Here is a 19,773-nt window from a genome sequence, read left to right on the forward strand (position 1 = left end):
TCCGGCGGGGCGAGGGGCGGCGAGCGCAGCGCGGCGCGGCGGGAGCGGCGGAGCCCGGCGGCGGAGCCCGGTGGCGGCGGCGGCCCGGCTGGCGGCAGCGGGAGCGGGAGCGGAGCGCCCTGCCCTGGCCCCGCCAGCGGAGCGGCGAGTCCCATGAGCGGGCGCGGATTGCGTGCGGATGGTATCTGGATGTCCCGGCACGGTGTGTATATAACCAAGAAAAAAAAAAAAAGTTTTCTGATCTGGTGAGAGATTAACGCTCGGCTGGCTAGGAGAGGCGTTTTCAAGTTTGCACGGACCAGATGCGCGCTGGGGTTAAGGTACCGGAGGAAGTCGAAATAATTGCTTTGTAACTTGCTGGGAGAAATGAATTGCAGAAACTTACCAATGCACCGGCTCGGCAGTAAAATGCACTTTATATTCATTTTTGCACTGATGATAATATCTTTCAATAAGGCTGCGCTCGGCAGGAATTTGAAATACAGGATTTATGAGGAGCAGAGAGTTGGATCAGTAATTGCGAGACTGTCGGAGGATGTAGCTGATGTTTTATTAAAAATGCCTAACCCTTCCTCGGTTCGGTTTCGAGCCATGCAGAGGGGGAATTCTCCCTTGCTCGTAGTCCGCGAGGATAACGGAGAGATCAGCATAGGGGCTAAAATTGATCGGGAGCAACTCTGCCAGAAAAACTTAAACTGCTCCATCGAGTTTGATGTGATCACTCTGCCCACTGAACATCTGCAGCTTTTCCATGTTGAAGTTGAAGTGCTGGATATTAACGACAACTCTCCCCAGTTTTCCAGAGCTCTCATCCCGATCGAAATATCAGAGAGCGCAGCCGTAGGAACCCGGATCCCTTTGGACAGCGCTTTTGATCCAGATGTAGGGGATAACTCCCTTCACACTTACTCCCTTTCTACAAATGATTTTTTTAGCATTGAGGTGCGAACCAGGACCGATGGTGCTAAGTATGCGGAGCTGATTGTGGTCAGAGAGCTGGACCGGGAGTTGAAGTCAAGTTATGAACTCCAGCTCACTGCCTCAGATAAAGGGGTGCCTCAGAGATCCGGCTCATCCCTCCTGAAAATAAGCATTTCTGATTCTAATGACAACAGCCCGGTTTTCGAGCAGCAGTCCTATATAATCCAGCTCCTAGAAAACTCACCCATCGGGACTTTGCTCATAGACCTCAATGCCACTGACCCAGATGAGGGCGCTAACGGTAAAGTCGTGTACTCCTTCAGTAGTCATGTTTCTGCCAAAATTGTAGAGACTTTTAAGGTAGATTCAGAAAGAGGGCACCTGACCCTCCTGAAGCAAGTGGACTATGAAGCAACCAAATCCTATGAAATTGATGCTCAGGCTCAAGATTTGGGGCCGAATTCTATTCCAGCTCATTGCAAAATCATAATTAAAGTTGTGGATGTGAATGACAACAGACCTGAAATTAACTTAAACCTGATGTCCCCAGAGAAAGAAGAGATAGCCTACGTTTCTGAAGGGTCACCCTTGGACACTTTCGTGGCCCTGGTCAGAGTGCAAGACAAGGACTCTGGTATGAATGGAGAGATAGTTTGCAAGCTCCATGGACATGGCCACTTTAAACTCCAAAAGACTTATGAAAATAACTATTTAATCTTGACTAATGCCACTCTAGATAGGGAAAAGAGATCTGAATACAGCTTGACTGTAATAGCGGAGGACAAGGGAACGCCAAGTCTTTCCACAGTGAAACACTTTACTGTCCAAATCAGTGATGAAAATGACAACCCTCCCCGCTTCCAGACAAACAGATACGAAGTTGTTATCTTGGAAAATAACTCTCCGGGAGCGTACATCACGTCAGTCACAGCCACAGACCCAGATCTAGGTGACAACGGGCAGGTGACGTACACCATTTTGGAGAGCTATATTTTGGGAAGTTCTGTAACAACCTATGTGACCATCGATCCCTCCAATGGGGCGATCTATGCCCTGCGAACCTTTGACCATGAAGAAGTAAATCAAATTGCCTTTGTGGTTCAAGCTAGGGATGGAGGGAGTCAGCAGCTTGTTAGTAATACCACGGTTGTACTGACCGTCATCGACGAAAATGACAACGCTCCCGTCATTGTGGGGCCAGTGCTACGCAACAGCACAGCAGAAATCTCCATCCCTAAAGATGCTGGCATTGGCTTTCTTGTCACCAGGGTAAGGGCCACGGATAGAGACTCTGGTATGAACTCTGAGCTCAGCTGCTCCATAGCCGCTGACAAGGAAAACAGCATCTTTGTGATGGATCCCAAAACTTGTGACATCTCTATCAATGTGAGCATAGAATCAGTGCCAGCAAAACAATGGGAGTTTTTTGTGATAGTCCAGGATAAAGGCAGCCCTCAGCTTAGTACTAAAGCACTTCTGAAATGCACCGTTTTTGAGTATGTTTATTCATTTGCAAGCACAGAAGCAACTTTGGTGAGCCAGCCCTCCCTGGATGTCTCCATGATAACCATTATATCCTTAGGATCGATATGTGCTGTGTTGTTGGTCATTATGGTTATCTTTGCTACAAGATGTAATCGGGAGAAGAAGGACACCAGATCCTACAACTGTCGCGTGGCGGAGTCGACCTACCAGCACCACCCAAAACGACCCTCACGACAGATCCACAAAGGGGACATTACGTTAGTGCCAACAGTTAATGGCACTTTGCCCATCAGATCTCACCACAGAGCTTCTCCGTCGCCATCTCCGACCCTGGAAAGGGGACAGATGAGCAGCCGGCAGAGCCACCACAGCCACCAATCGCTGAACAGCCTGGTGACAATCTCCTCTAACCACGTGCCTGAAAACTTCTCGCTGGAACTCACCCACGCTACTCCGGCTGTTGAGGTAAGGTCCATACCATGGTGTACACACACGTTCACTCATGCGTTCCCTTGGGAGCATGGAGGTGCTCTGCGTGCAGCCTGGGAGAGCAGCAGGCAAGTGGGTCTCTGCCTAGTGAGAACGTGCTATGGATTTCTTTTTAGATGTCACAGCTTTGCAGTTTTACTCACAATATCAACTGAAGCCATTACCACGGGGAATAGGATTAAATCTGTTATTAGTAACGTTATTTCTGGGTTCTTCCCGGTAAGGTCGAAACAGTGGAGTGCAATTGACAGTACTCTGCTCTGGTTTAGTGCCCTTTCCTCCCTGCCTTCCCTTCCTTTTCCCTCTGTATGGCTCCGTTTAAGAAGTGCCCAAGTATTTCTACAGAGAAACGATGCAGGAAAGTCTTTCGTTAATGGGGATGGAGAACTAAAAGGTTAAACACAGACACAGTTTAAGTACAGCTATTGTAATATATGAGCGTAGCTTAAATGAGAGCTGCATCCTGGTAACTCTTTACATGCAGAGCGATGGCATTTTGTTTTGAACTAGGAGCCTGGAATGGTAAAGGGTTGGTTCTGATCTATTAAAACAAAACAAAACTCCGGCTCTGTTTAATTACTTGTTTAACTTGTTAATGAATTAATTATTATGAGTTCAGAGGCTAATGAACAGCAGTGCATTTCCTCATTGTACAAAGTCTTTAGATGTTTCCTGTGGCAGACGCTACAGTACAAAATAGTGTGTTGTACTGCATTATATATGTGCAGGAATTTGATTTAATTAAACTTTAAAGGAGAAAAAAATGCCAAACCTCCCTACAAACAAACCTGAGAAGTGAATTAGTGGTTTTACAACTAGAAACTTCATTTCATTTCATGGAATCAGTCTTTTCACCCTTTCTTTAGCAGGTTTCTCAGCTTCTCTCGATGCTCCACCAGGGCCAGTATCAACCAAGGCCAAGTTTTCGAGGAAACAAGTATTCCAGAAGCTACAGGTAAGGATCTGAACTGTTCTGCTACATATGCATGCATGTGTACCAGAAAATACAGACATGTCTCTTTAATCAAAAAGTGGAATATAAGGTACATGACATAATCTAATTCCACAATCGCCACAATTCTCTTTACAGGTATGCCCTACAAGATATGGATAAATTCAGCTTGAAAGACAGTGGCCGAGGTGACAGTGAAGCTGGAGACAGTGATTATGATTTGGGGAGAGAGTCTCCAATTGACAGACTTCTTGGGGAAGGATTCAGTGACCTTTTCCTTACAGATGGGAGAATTCCTGCAGGTGAGAGCACAATGGAAGCTGACCGGTTTATTTACAGTGCTGCCTGGCTGTCACTTTGATAAAGCTGCTACTAAGAAAGCAAAAGTTCTTTAGCTTTCAAGCCCTGTGTTTCCTTCCTTTTTACTCTGCTTCATGATAAATACTGAGCTGAAGCCTTCACATATCTAGCAAAATGAAACCTCACTCACAACTGAAGGTCAGCCTAGAGCAATGACTACATTTTTTTTCTGTTATTCATATCATCCTAAGCTGGCTCCAGATTCCCCCCAAAAGCACGATCTGCTCCATGTCCTTAGACTTCTAATGACTGGGTGGATGTTTTTGCAAAGCCAGGCAGTTGTGGTTTGTTAAAAATACACTGAACTATAATTTGGGAGATACATTTTCCACACAGGGTTTGATCCATAGGATACAAACTTCTGCCATTCAGAAATGAATTGTGAGGGTAGTCTAGAAATGTGGATGGAGAGGAAAGAAAAGTGTATTTTTCTCCTAGCGAAAAATGAACTTGAGTGGCAAGAGAAGGATCAAAATATATCCCAGAATTTAAATCTTTCGACCCTGATTTCTAGAAGAAAGAGCTTAAGAGGTACAATTCAGGGACAGAGGGCAGAAAAGGAAAAAGCTGGAAAAGGGCGAGTGAAGGGAAGATGGACATATACATCCATATTCATCTGTATGAAGTACCACTTTTAAATTTAAGCCCAGTTATAAGTTGAATAAAGGAGTCTATGGGAAATCATGCTAAGTACCGATATGAGGATTTTGTAATTACTTTAGTAATTATACAGCCACTGGTTGTACCCTAGGTCTTGTAATTATTTCACATCATACTTAGTTTTCTCAGTATAACCAACAGGGCTGGGTAATTTCAATATGGTTCACTGAACCAAGAGTGTAAACTTAAGAAGTTAAGTAAAATCACTTCATACGTGGGGCACATTGCTTTGTGGGGCAGTGCAGCATGTACTCCCTCCTAAAGCAACCCCCGTGTGTTGCCCAGGGCTGGAGGAGAGGAGATGCACTGCTGCAGCTCATTCTCTCTGCTGCCATGGAAAACACCAGTTTTCAATGACCCAAAAGTTCTCAAGTTATTACTATGCAGCTTATTGTTGTTACACACTGGCCTTGGTGTGTTTTACCCTGGGAAATATGCTGTTATGCTAGGCAAGAGTAAACCCCAAAAGTCTGATTTGTTCTTGTTACACATTTTTACTTTAAAAATTGCTTTGTGTATTTTGCTTCAGGCTAGGTCTTGTGTCACCTACCCAGCCATTCACCTGCCTCCTCTAACTAGTCTTCTACACTTAATGGTTCAAAACTGGAGGTCTTGAAAAGTTACTATTTTTTCCAAACCTTTAACCTAAATCTGGAGCCCTAATATATTTTTATCCTCATCTCCCCCAGCTCCTGCTACGTATTCCTCTGCCAGCTAGCACGAGGCATGTCTCATTCACTCCTGTGGTTAGCAAAGAGCCAGGGAGGGATCTGCTGGAGCTCTCAGTTGCCAGGAGAACTTCAAGTGCAATGATGTTTGCACTGGCATCCAGCCCCGCTGCTGCCAAGGCAGAGCTTGTCCCCTTCCCGGCGGGCAGCTGGGGGCTGCCAGCAGGCAGGGGGGGCTGCCCTCTTGGCTGGCTGAAGTGCCCGTGATTCGTGATTCGTTTTAAGCTGTTGCACTTGGGTCTCTAAACAGGAAGCCAACGGGTAGGATTTCCAAAAGCACCCGGCTAATCACATTCAAAGTGAGGAAAACTCCTGCTGAGTGCAGACAGAACTGGGTTGGGCTATCAAGACAGGCATTTAAGTTCACCCAGATGTCTGTTTGCCGCTACACGTGGTCTTAATCTATCAGATAAGTGTGATGAACCTGTTCAGATGAGACCTGAACTGATTGGCAATCCAAACAAATGAAAAGGAAAAGAAAACTTCCTACAGGTTTCCTGTTCTCCATTTTGAAAGGTTTCTGCATTGTCAGTCTGGACACAGACAAAATGCTGTGAGAAAGTTCTTCCAGTTTGTCCCTTTAAGGTGGAACTGGAAAGGAATGGTGTCAGTCCCCCAAAACTTCGAAAATGACATGAACAGAAAGGTCAATAACTACCCTTGAAAGACTTGTTTCTTTTTCTCTCTCACTTTAAATCTTCACCAATAAGCTTTACGTTCTGGCTAAAAGAAATAAAATGCTGTTGTGCATCTGGGTTTTTCTTTTATTTATTGCTGATTTAAGGATAGACTATGACACCGTTCAGTTTGCTCAGAGTATCTTTTGATCTTATGTTCAGGAATGTCAGAATTCATTATTTTATACCAAAACCAATCCTGACAACATCAGTAACAAAACTCACAATAAGGCAGTGCTCACTAGTAATGAAATACTAGACCATTGAAAGCCTCTCATTAATTTACAGGAGTCTTCTTAATTAGAAAAGTAATCCTCATCTTCTGGGATGAGTTGAGAGCTCGTCCAAGCACCATGGATCACTTCGCTATCTCTGCTCCTTTCTAACTCTTAGGCGTTTTCTGTAGAACAGGACAGGTGTGCTTTTCATAGGTGGGAGCAAAGCGCGTGAAGGCGTTTCAGTCGCTCATATCCAGACTTCAGCCACTGGTATTTTCTAGGTGTTGGTGTTTGCTTGCAGCTCCCTGGATCAGCAGGCCATCTGCAGTAGCTTGTGCGATATTCAGCCTGCAGCTAGAGCCTGTGTTCTTGAAGAAGTTCATACTCTTGCGTATGAACTCTCTCACTTTCACAGCGAAAGTTTATACTCGGAGAAAAGGAAAGGGCATTAGGAAAGGGAACAATATGAAAGGCTGCATAAAGCGCAGAGGTAAATACTGCTGACAGTATGAGAGTAGGACTTTGTCAGTCACTGGTACGTCCTAAGCTGAAATACGTTCTCTTTACACCACTGCAAAAAGATTTTTTGATAAACTGAGTGGATCCAGAGCCAGGTGGGAAATGTGATGAGAAATGAGGGAAATTTACAGGGCGTAACTGCAAACATTTCTTATGTATTCAGTATATAAAGGGAAAGAAGAAGAAACTATACTGTGTGGGCTAATCTAACTGTTGATTCACAGGGGATTAGTGCAAAAGTTTCTTACGGCTAGAACATGCATAATGCAAAGAGCTTGGCATTTCTGAAAACTTTATTCTGAAGTATGTGACTCCAGCTCAAGTCAGTGCTGCTGCAGCACCTAGGCCTTTTCCAGCAGGTCTGCCAGGTACCCAGGCAGTGCCCAGCCTGAGCCAAGGCTTTGAGTCCTACAGAATCAGTTCCCTTTGGAGAGGAAAATTTAGCCTCTCTCCTGGCACATCCGTCTTTGCACACCCAGACCTCTTCAGGTGTTTGCAGAGGACTCTTGCAGTGCCCCTCCATGGACCAGTTCAGACCAGCGTAGCTCCCAGGGGTGCAGTCACTTGCCCCATCATATTGTTTCTCCCTGAGAGACACCACTAAAACCAGGCAGCTGAAAGAGTGGCTCTGTTGTCTTCTGCTCTTCAGCCCTTCCGGATGCCCACCCTGTGGGTCAGAGGCCCCCTTGTGCCAGCGCCTGAGCCAGCACATTCCAGTTACCTGAGCTACAGAGCTGCAAGTGCATCTCAGGGTAACTCCAGTATAAACACTGGAGTCACACGGGGTGTGAATTAAACCCTAGGTGTTCTGATAACTGGCTAAAATTTAGGTGATTCAGCTAAAAAGGCAATATTCAACATACCCCTCGCTGTCTGATCAGAAGATGTGTTACTGAAGAGGGAGATCCCTCTGCACATGACAGTTCATTCTTCTTGATTTCCCCTGTCCGTTTATTCCCACTTTATTACACTTATATGCTTCTCTAATTGCATGTGGAAGACTTCAGTAAAACTTAAGTAAATGCTTGGAGGTAGAAACGCTTCTATTTATTTATTTAGTTAGTTAGTTATTTGAATGAAACAGCACTGTACAAAGGGAACAAATGGCTTTAAGTCACGAATACTTGTTTTCCACCTAGGATTTACATGTTTATCTGCAGCCCTAGTTAAGAGATTCCATTACTGTCATACATATTCTGCATTTATCGCTCCCATTTTTTGAGACCATTCGGCAATGTGAGTATATTTAGATCCAGACTATTTGTATTTGCCATTTCCTACACACAGGAGGTGAACCCAACCACCGGATTCTAAGATCTCTGGAGAAGTGGGGTCCCTGTGTTAGCCCCTGCCAATGCTCAGTGCTACCTGCAGCAGGAGGCGGGTGCTCACTCTCCTCTTTTCTCTCTTGCAGCGATGCGACTGTGCACGGAGGAGTGCAGGGTTCTGGGGCACTCTGACCAGTGCTGGATGCCACCGTTGCCCTCTCCCTCCTCTGACTACAGAAGTAACATGTTCATCCCTGGAGAGGAGTTCCAGTCACCCCAGCAGCAGCTGCAGCTGCAGCAGCAGCAGCAGCAGGGCCTTGAGGAAGATGCGCAGCCTGCTGACGCCAGTGAGAAAAAGAAGAGCTTTTCCACGTTTGGTAAAGACTGCCAGAGCAAGGAGGATTCAGGGGACACCTGTACCTCCTCTCTCCTTTCTGAAATGAGCAGTGTCTTCCAGCGCCTGCTGCCTCCCTCGCTAGATGCCTACGCGGAGTGCAATGAGATGGATCGCTCCAACTCGTTGGAGCGCAGGAAGGGACATTTGCCAGCCAAGACTGTAAATTATCCGCAGGGGGTGGCAGCCTGGGCAGCCAGCACACATTTCCAAAATCCTGCCAACAACGGGCCCACTATGGGGACTCACTCGAGCGCGCAGCCTTCCTCCAAGTGGCTGCCAGCCATGGAGGAGATCCCAGAGAATTACGAGGAAGATGATTTTGACAATGTGCTCAACCACCTCAGTGATGGTAAACACGAACTCATGGATGCCAGTGAGCTGGTGGCAGAAATTAACAAGCTGCTGCAAGATGTCCGGCAGAACTAATTGTTTCAAAAGCCTTTTTTTCCATATTTATGGAAAACTGGAAGGGGGGGGGGGGGGGCGAAAGAAAAGGACAAAAAACAGACTGAGAAGAACTGGCATTGCCAACTAGTTGCATTTATCATAAATGTGTCTGTGTATGTTGAATATTAAAATACTGTATTTTCATATGTACACAATGCAAGTGTGATTATCTTTATCTGTATTTTAAAAATACATTTGTACCTTATATTTATGTGTAATTTAACAAATAAATTTTATTTTTGTACACCCACAGCAAGCATGTTTTCCTAAATGTATATAGATGGTACCACCCTTGTCAAATTTACAGCATTCTTGCCACACGGGCATGTTAAAAAAAAAAAAAGAAAAAAAAGAAAAAAAGGAGGGATATTGCTTTCCCTTATTTCTTTTAAGTCTCAAATGTTACAAATACAAATGCAAACCACTGAAAAATTATGCAAATGTTAGTTTCAATAAATGATCCAACACCTTCTTGCAACGTTTCATTCTTGTAATAAAAGAGTTGTCAACTCCCATGAAACCTAAAATGTCCTTTTTCTTTTGATGCTTTTGGTCTATAGAGTCATTTTCCCATTTAATTAATGGGTTATTGCCGGCTGGGGTCTTCTTCTCTTTTACAGGTAGGTGTTTTCCCAAGTGAACAAATTGTGGAATTCCATGATGGGACTTCCAATGTTATTTCTGGAAAAAAAAAAAATAAATTTGCTGTTGTTATGCTGCAAAACCAGTTGAAGTGAGTGGTGTATACTTGAAAGACAGCAATAAAATCAGCTTTTCTGACCTCAAGCTGAATTCTCAATTTATGTAAATAAAAAATTGCGATTGACTGCTTTATCCTTGTAAATAACACCAAAATAAAAGGAATGTTGCATCTCCCAGGAAAGTGGCTGATTATAGCTATATTTTGCCTCTGTTGTAAGTGTGCGTATCCTGTATTTGCAAAGTAGTACAGAAATGCTTAATTTCCTAGGAAAGAGCTATCCTGCAGGTACATTGGCTCTCGCTGAATTCCATACTTCCACAGTGGTGCCATGCCTGTGCGTGCGTGTGTGCGTGCGTGTGTGTGTGTGTTGTAACTACTATTTCTCAGATAAAAGTCAGTGTGGTCCTTTTAGTTCCTTTTTTTTCAAAAGTATTTTTGGTTAGTCTGTCTTACACAGGGAGATTTTTGCAATACTGAACAAACCAATCTTACAGTTGAGAAACACGGGTAGGTTCTGGACTCCTGGTGTTCATTACAGGAGAGTGTTAAGTTATTAAGAGATGGCCAGAAAAACTGGTATTGTGGGCTCTCATTCAGATCTGCAGATGCATATTTGTCATAGAGTGTATTTTTTACCAGAAGTGTGAAAAACTGTTGAAATAATCCAAGTGAACCTGAGCAGAAGAACTGGCACATAACCTTTATTTTGGAGAATTGCACTTGTAAAGTACCCTATAGAATACTTGTTAATGGTAGATACAGAAAAATCCTGTTTAATGTTACCTTAAAAAAAAAAGGCAGAATTTCATTGCGTGTATAAGCTTTATTTGTTTGGTCTGTGTATAAGGAAACTTTAATCTCCTTATTGGTTTCCCAGTGCTGCAGGTGAACATTTGTAGACCTGTAGACATTTGTTGACACCTGAATAAAGGGGAGATTCTCACCTTATTTACATTTCAGGAGTTCCTAAATGTAGCCATGCTGGTTAGAAATACCAGGACCTCAGATTTCTAACCGAGTATCTGTATTAGCAGGTGGAACTATCAAAATGTCATTTTGTCAGCATGACTTACACATTTGAGGGAACTGGCTTATTAGCATTGGTACAAGAAGATCCTCTAAACATGGAGGTTCTGTTTCTGTTTTTGAGAGCTGTCACAGCACCTTTGAGTGCGAGTAAGATCTCAGTTTCATTGAGCTAATGTGTCTTACTGAAAGGAAGAAGTTATAACATTAACATCTCATTTATCAAATATTTGAAGACCTCTGTTTTTCCCCCTTCCACCCCACTAACAGGTTTTAATGGCCCCAGCCAGCCTCACCTGGGTCCCACCCTCCCACTTGCCCTCACCCCAAGGGCTCAGGAGCTCATTTAAGCTCAGCCTGGGGTATTCAGCTGTTGTATGAATGTTGGTCCCTACTCTTCCTCCTGGCTGGATCTGGGACTTTATGGCAGAGCCTCCAACTCTGCGTCCAGCTGTTGCTGGAAGGAGTCCTTGGATAGACCATCACCCTGGTTGTCTTGCTGCATTGGAGGCTGTTGATGGCACCTGGCTCAACCTGCTGCATTCAGGTACTGTAGGGTGGCACTTTGTCACTGAGGGTACTGCCTGTGTTGGGATTGCTCTCAGCTCCTGGTGTTTCTCCTGCCCCACTCCCTGCAGCAGCCCTGCTCTTGGTGCTCCCTGACAGTCCCACATGCCCCAGTTCATCCCAAGTCTTGCCCCTATCAGCCAGGGCAGGTTGACTGTGAAACCAGTTTAGATGCTGTAGCAACCCTACTGAGCCCTGAAATTCACAATGACACGGCTTCCTCCTTCGCTAGGTTGTTTCTGTCTCATTGCAGCCTCCCCTCCTTTCCGTTTCCCTCTTTGTCAGTATCCAGTTTTGGTCCTGTTCTCCAATCTCTTTCCCTCCGCCCTTTGCCCCCCATCTCATTCTCCTTCTCAGCTCTCTGAGTCTGCTTCCTTTAAGTCAGCCTTGTCCACAACCCTGCGCAGCCTATGGTTATACTTCTCTGTTTATTAAGTATGTGGTGTCCCAGTAGCATTGCCTATGACTGAAATTCCAAGTTTCTACCTCTTCAGCTGCATCTAGTTAATGCATTCCTCAAATCCTTTCTTGCCCCAATTTTTCCATGGGTAATTGTAAGCTCCACACCCCCTGCCTTTTACTGGGGACTGTATGGGGTGGTGGCAGGTTGATGTGCCCAGCTATTAAACCTGGAAATTATTTTAGTGTTCTATTGACATGGATCAAACGCTGTCTGTTAATGGAATCGGCAGCTGAGGATGAGATTCCCCCTCAAGTAGAGCAGATTCCTCCTTTGTAAATAAATGCAGATAGGTATTGCTTCTACTTCTAGAAGAGGCAATATTAGCCCTTCAGGCTCAGACTGGTTTGCGCTGTCTACAGACTTGCAGAGCAGCGTGATAAGCTCTATTTTTACAGTCCCATCATCCACTAGGGATTACCAACCTGTTTTAAATTTAAAATCCTTAAATCAGTTTATGCCCACTGGCCCATGTCACATGGATAGTCTCAATGATTTAAAGAGCCATTGTTTGCAGAAGGGGCTTTCTAGCAAAAATAGATTGCAATGAATTTCTCTGGTAGCACTAGGCATCCAAATATCATAAAATACATACGGTTTTCCTAGAGGGGATTTCTGTACCAACACACAGTAATAGCATTTGGTATGTGCATTGCTCAAGAATCTTATCATGTAAAGAGACCAGTTACAAGACCAGTCTCCAGGAGCAAAAATGTTTACTTAGATTATATCTGAAACACGTCAGAGTTTGAGCTGCATTTATTATTGATGGGAAGCTTGCTAAAAGATCTGTAGATTGTGGTAAATGAGGGGAAAATCTATCTTAATCTTCCTCTGTTTAGCGTTCCTGTTTTTCTCAGGCTTCCTTTATAAGTGAGAGAAATCTTATATATGTGTCTATGCGTGCCTGTGTGTACACACATACATAAAAACCCTAGCAGCAAATCTCTTCTGTGTCAAGGACAGGAAAAATTGCTATTACACAGATTTGGGGAGGGAAACAACAACAACAAAAAAACCCCCAAAACCTGACTCACAAAGCCTGAAACACTGCATTTGCTACATTTTAACAGCTAATAGTGGGTTTGAGGTTCATGCTGTAATTTAAGCACCAAACATGAGCATGATTATCATGTCCAGAACACTAGGGTGCTAGCACTTCTGTAAATGCTTGGCAGAGTTTTATCCTTGAAGACAAAAAGTTTTGCTTCTTGGTATCATAGCAGAAAGTAATGAAAATTGGCAAATACTAATTCCCAAAGTACTGGTTAATACTGTGTGTTGGGGGGATGTTATTGCTAGCATTGATTAAATTAGCATGACTTTTGAACAGATACAAAGCTCAATTAATGGATGCTCAGCTGTTACTTTTCTCCAGACTCCATGTACGCTTTCATTTTTAGTAATTTCTGAAATGGGTAAACTCAAAAATGCATTGAAATAATGATCGGAAACAGTGGGTTGTTTGACCACTTATTTAATTTGTGTTTAAAGTATTTCTGTAACCACTGCATTGCACTTTGCTAGTCGGTGTCCATTAGGGTAAACACGTTGAGAGGATGTGGAGGATGTGGCTGTCAATGTCTTTGCATTCTACACCCGGTTGTGTTTATAGTTACTTAGTGTAAGAACAGCGATAGAAAGCAAACAAAAGCTACCACAAAATATTTAACCTTTACAGTTTCCTATCTTTTTTTAATGAAAAATTGAAATTCATCGAAAATACCAGGAAACTTAATTTCCTCCTCTTCTCTGCAACCTGCAGAGACTGTCAGATGTTTCCAAAGATTAAAGACTTGAAAACCTTGATTGTCAGCTGCGTATATGAACCAAACTTTCCACACTGCAGCACCTGGACTAGGATAAGCAGCCTGCAATCTGTGTTTAAAAAAAATAATCTGAATTTGTGAAGAAAATCTGATGTGTAAACTTGCCTAGCAACATACTCTATAATGTAGCTTATATAAACAAAAAAAGGAAGCAATAATATTGTAACTTCAATCAATAAAAAAAACATTCATTACTAGCAACCCTGTCGCACTTTACATCCTCCAAGCTGTAAAACCATAAATGACTGAAGTTTTTAAATTTATATATCTATATATACTGGGATCATTTAACCCACTACTGAAAAAAGATCCTCTCTTTAGAGGCACACAGGAACATTTTAAACTGTACTATAAAAACTATTTACAACACAATTGGTAAATAATGCCTTGTTTAATTAAAACTCAAGGGAAACTCTGACAGAAAAGGGTAATAACCTAAGCTGAAATTCAACCAGTGCACGTATTCCTGCACCACTTAAGCAAGTGACACTGGGGGAAATACAGTGAAATGACCATGCAAACTGCTTTACAGCTTACAGGAAGTGTTTGAAGCATCACCATGTATTCAGTTTCATCACATGACTTCAGTTTAGTACAGAATCAAGAGAAGAAATCGCTACATAATGAACCAAGAGCAACCCTTATACATTACCTAGGTATTCCTTGGATGACTTTTGTCCTTGTAATGACCACAAATGAATGCCAGGTTAAGCTTCAGAAGTTCACAAAGTTACAGAAGAAAGCTACATGACTCGACTGGGACTTCACGTATTTTTGAAGAAAAATATTTTTGAGCATACTGAGGTTTAGACCTACAAAATCTCTTAAGTAACCGTAAGTTCATCTAGCATAACTATTATAATCTAAATACTAGATGTAGAATCTCAAAGCATGGATGTCTACTGGTTGATGGATTTGGTCTGTGAGCATTGCCAGTGACTCTTGACATATAGATGGCTGGCTGTATATGTTCCCATGTGAATACCATGGAATTGTCTATGTGTGGAAAATATTTGCACCTGGTTATACCAAAGTCTGTCAATGCCCAAGTGCTTAAATGAGGAGGCAGGGGCAAGCAATCCACTGCCTAACCCTTTTCAGGGCCTCTGTGTTGTGGAGGTTTGCCTAGTTGAACATCCAAGCAGGACCAGACTTCAGGGAAAATACAAGAAGAAAGTGCTGCTGGGAAGCATTTGTCTGCTGTTCTCGGTGGTCACCCCTCAACTCGCATTTCAGCCACAGAGAGAAAAGAAACAAGAATGTGTTTTAAATCTTAAACAAAGACAGCAGCTTCAATGGGAAAAATTGAAATTGTATGGCAGGCTAGTGGAAGCTTCCTGGGAAGAGAAAGGGAATTGAAGCTGGGGTTTCGTATAGCTCTGGTCATGATAAAAGTACCTACTATGCTTTCATATACTTGTATTTTGCAAGGAGGAATAGTCCTAAGCTCTTGTCCTGCAGATAGGATTGATTATGGTGAGGTTTTTTTAGAAAAAAAACTTTTAGCTTTAACTACTTATTTTTCCTTGAAGTTTTACCTTTAATCCAAGTCCAGTATGTTGCCCTCCTGTCATCTTCCTCAAACAGCCCCTGGGCATTTTTGCCTGTGCTGTTTGCTGCCAGTGTTGCTTGAACAAAGATGGTGTGGAACTGCTCAAGGAGTCGATCTGGCTGAAAACTAGGGTCTTCGCCACACAGGCATGCATGCTGCTGCCTGTGTGGGCCCCGGGCGTAGGGCTATAGTAGAGTATAGTGTAGTATAGTAGGCTGGTTGCAGGGGTGCTACGGACCAATGCACTTGGTCACTGAGGAACGTGTAACTGCTGTAGTTTGAATGTTGCTAAGAAAGCAGCTCTGAGAGCACAGAGTGCAGGGCAGGCTGCAGGGTCTGTTATGTGCTGACTGTTGGGGTGACGTACTCTGAAGTGGGTGCTTCGGGGCTGCTTTGCTGGTAACACACAGCCTCAGTGGTTCAGATATGGTTGTGGAAGATGACCTTTCCCCATAAAATGGAGGTTTAATCCATACTGCAGTCATCTGCTTTTCTTACTGACTGGTTCAGGTATGGTGTTCCGTGTCTAGTGCAGATTTCTTCCCCTGTATTGCACAGAAAGTGTGTGAGTACTATGGATCCTGCTATGTTAAAATGTGCATATGTTCTTTTGTGCATTTTGCCTTAAATTGCTATGAAAATTAGTGTGGGAGGAAGCCTACCTCCTATTTGTTTCATTCAAATAATTCCTTTGTTGTTTTTTCCCTTCTCTCATTGCTTTGGATACTAATACTCTTCATCTCACTGAAATGCTAGATTACTTTTTTTTTTTCTGGAGGGAGAAAAAGGATAAAATCTAGCTGCAGGGAATAAAGGGACAGGGAAGCTAATGCTGTCCCATGTAGTCTAGGAGAGCTCTCTGCATGTAAAGTCCACAGAGTTTTTACAGCAAATATGGATGTGCTAAATTATTCAGTGCAAAAATGGGATTTTTGAATTGCAATATTTACCTGTTTGGCAAGATTAGTTTCCAGCTGGTGAGACAGTGTCCTAGGGTCACTGTGGTGATATGAAGTAGAAACCATGAATTATGCCTTTAAAAGGGAGCGTTCCTGCTGCTGTGTGTGGAAAATGAGTCACATGGAACTGTGGCTGTAATAACTTGGTGTAACTTTGTGTCTTTATCTCTTTAAAAGATAAGACTTCAGCAATGATTATATTTAGATTTCAGAAGGAGAATTCAGACTATCCGATTACTGTTACATACAGAAAAAGTAGCTAAGATGAGGAAAATAAGCAAAGTCTAGATGAGAGAGGATTGTGTTTGTGTCTCCTTTTCATGGGCTCTGTCTGGTCTTGAAATAAAATGGTTGCTCTCTACACATAAACAGACCTGTTACATGTTTAAAAGTGCTTTGCTATAAAACATGGTTGAAATGGAAAGGGAAGCACGTGTGAGCCTGGTAGTCAGTTTTACATGTACAGATGGATCATGAACAGGCTCCTTCTATTTAATCCTGGATAGGGTAGTAAGAGAGACTGAATTCTGATGTCCTGGATTAAGCTAACTGCTAGAATCTTGTGGTCTAATGAGCTGAATGTACTACCTGTGTATGATAGTGTGTGGAAAAAATCCATTTCCAAATTAATATAGTACTGTGCAAGAAGAAAAGGAAAGGAACAGGTTAAAAAAAATTCCAATTTTCTTGTTAATCAGCCCTGTGCTGCTTCAAGTAATGCCTATTATCCACGATATTTTCAAACTGACAGGTAACCCGGTTGGCTTTTATACAAATGATGACAAACAACCGTGGCAGCTTAGTGTACCTCTGATAAAGAATGATGGGCATTTTTTATTCAAATAAAATGAAAACATAAGCTTGGTAAATTGGCAGGCTTGAGACCACCTGGGCTTATTTTGACCCATCTGGCTTTCTTAAAATATTAAGATAATCATGTCACCTAACTGAAAAGAACATGTTGATTTGTATCCAGACTAGAAAATGTTTGTGGAGAAGTGACCTATTTATCATCTTTTCAAAAAATCAGTGGGTGATATTAAAATACATTCTCAGGTTTGGATTTGGGTTTTTTTGTGGTGGAAGCTTATGTCTGCCCTGGCTCTATAGAGCGTCCTGCAACTTATACCTAAAATCTTTTAGAAAGACAATATAATTCAGACATTACCGTTTCAGTGCTGCAACAGATGGATGGTGTTTGCACTGCTTTAAGGAACCAACTTAGGCTATCATAATCATGCCTTATGATTTTATAAACCTGTGAAACAAAACCACAAGTGTAGATGTGTACATTGAAGCACAAACAAAATTCAGGTGTCTCTGGTTCTCACCTCCTGCAGCACTTGGAGCAGCAAAGCATATGCTGCACATGTTTGGAGTGCGTAACTTCACATGGGAAATAGCGAAGAGATTTATCACTGAAAACATTTGTAAACAACTGAAAACTCAGTAGCTTTCTGCCAGCGTGGGTGGACAGCAATAGCACATTCTGATGCTCTGTATTACTCAACACGGACTTCAGCGTCGTTCACAAAAGTCTATGGCAAAACACTCAGAATACACAGCAGTTCAGGTTAGCTGCGTGGAGTGACGGTGAAGTTTTGTTAGCATATGTAGTTCTGCATTTTTGCATGTATTAGTGTAAATTACCTCATTCCTTCATACCACAGGGAAACCCTTTATTGAAAAGGTATGCACATGTCATTGACTACAAACTTAAAATATAAGATTTAGGCAAAAAAGGAAAAAAAAGCATGTATTAAAAATGTGTCAGAAAGGAGCCAACAGGATTACTTGGCAATTAAACTGCAATGGAACTTCAGAAGTTAAAATATGAAGCATAGCCACTTGTATCCATGTAGACCTTACTCAAATGAAAACTGAAGGGCGGGGAGGGGAATTGTGTTCTTGAGTGCCTGTGCATGCTCTGGGGTTCTTCGATGGCTTAATTCCTGAGATTCTAGATGGAATTCGATCAATTCAAATGTAGAATGAGAATCTCTGTGGAATGCATTACTGTTCTGCAAGTAAATTTAGTGGGCTTTTAAAGATTGAAATATAAACAGATCCTGAAAGAAAAACACATTCGTAAACATGGGAGTTGCTACTCTTTTTGAGTTGGGCACAAACCTAGTGCAGGCACATAAGTTTTACTGAAAAGACCAAAGGTCAAATATGGCAAACCATTTGTGTAGGTTTTTGAGTGTTTGTAGTGTTTTCATCTACTTACAACCCATCTTTGGTATCATCACCTTGACTAACAACTTCTGAAAGACTGTTGTGTTTAAGAGTAAGTTCTCATTGGTAACGTTTAGTTCGAAATGAAACTGCAGCAGAATGGCCGGCCACGTATCATCCACGTTTGGTCAGCATGTGAAAGGATAAGGATGTTGTTTTCCTGAAACTCAAGGGAAGCCTCCCAAAAGGCACTGTTGCTATTTTAAAACGGAGCAAAACCACTTATTGTCCTTCAATTCTTATCCCAGATTTCCAAGAAAAAGGAAGGGTAGGGAGATGATCTGGAGGCTCCTTGGAGAGTAACAGGGCTCTGCCCTAACAGTGCTTCAGTACTGTGCAAACAGTTCAAATACCCCAGGGAAGGTATTGAGCCTGCCTGGGGGTGCTTAACTGGACATCAGATATGCCTTTCTGGATAAATCCACTGAGTCCAGCACAGCACCTGACCCAGAGGATTTATCCAGAAATTTGAGTGGTGAATCTTGCTGGGTGTCCGTTGCCTTACTGGGCGTGACCTGGCTGAGGACTGGGGCAGACTGTTAATGCAGTGCCGATTCACCGAGCCCCGCAGCTCTAGTATGGTCCATTTGAAGCTTGGCAAGGCGGGATGTCCGTCAGCACTAGCGAGAGGAGTCCGGATGTATTTGGTGCCTCATTCCAAGGACTGTTGGCTGCATGGGTGGCAGCCAAACATATGGGGACTCCTCAGGCTGGCGGGGTGAGAGCGGCTGGCTTTGCCAGCTCCTCCACCCACGGATGCAGTGGGTCTCCAGAGAAGGTTTGTGCACACTCCCTCATTTTCTCTTTGCTTGTTGGATGGATATCCAAAAAGATTTGTACCCTCTTTATGCCCTGGGGCTCTGACTGAGCTGGCCAGGTAGCAAATGGTGCTTCTGGAGAGAGCCCATCTTGTAACTCTGGGTGCGAAGAGTGGTCCGGGGAAAGGGAGGTCTGGCTTCTTTCTTGACAAAGTGCATTGTCCTCGGTAATGGTCTTTTTGACTGAGAGCAGCAACATTATTATTGTCTCTCTATGGAGTCAATAGGCAGTAAATGAAAGCCTGTCTGATCTCAGAAATGAAAATTGATTCCTTCAATTTGGAGACAGTTTGTGTGCTCTCCATCCCCCTTGGAACATGAACACACAGAAACCTCTGCCAAAATTAAGATGATGCTGCTGTGAGGGTATCGGAAACAGCTTATAAATATCAACGGGAGGCAAACACAAACAAACATGGGTGCAAAAGGGTAGTGTCAGCTCGGTCATGCTGGGGGCAAATCTGGAACAGGATGGGAATGTCACCCGGACAGAAGGTGCA

General features: G+C 43.1%; 1 protein-coding gene across 2 annotated transcripts; it reads left to right on the forward strand.

The window, feature by feature from the left end:
• The first annotated feature begins 47 nt into the window (after positions 1-47).
• On the forward strand, positions 48-9,593 carry PCDH18 (protocadherin 18). Of its 2 annotated transcripts, none has more exons than XM_037397736.1 (4): positions 48-2,871; positions 3,765-3,850; positions 3,986-4,149; positions 8,424-9,100. In XM_037397736.1, exons 1-4 carry the CDS (start codon positions 367-369, stop codon positions 9,098-9,100), a joined length of 3,432 nt encoding a protein of 1,143 aa, XP_037253633.1. In that variant the 5' UTR covers positions 48-366. The 2 variants fall into 2 exon arrangements, with proteins under 2 accessions (XP_037253633.1, XP_037253623.1); XM_037397726.1 differs by having other exon boundaries at positions 367-2,871; positions 3,762-3,850; positions 8,424-9,593.
• The last annotated feature ends 10,180 nt before the right edge of the window (positions 9,594-19,773 follow it).

Source organism: Falco rusticolus, chromosome 1 (assembly GCF_015220075.1).
Source record: "Falco rusticolus isolate bFalRus1 chromosome 1, bFalRus1.pri, whole genome shotgun sequence".
NCBI classification, from domain to species: domain Eukaryota; kingdom Metazoa; phylum Chordata; class Aves; order Falconiformes; family Falconidae; genus Falco; species Falco rusticolus.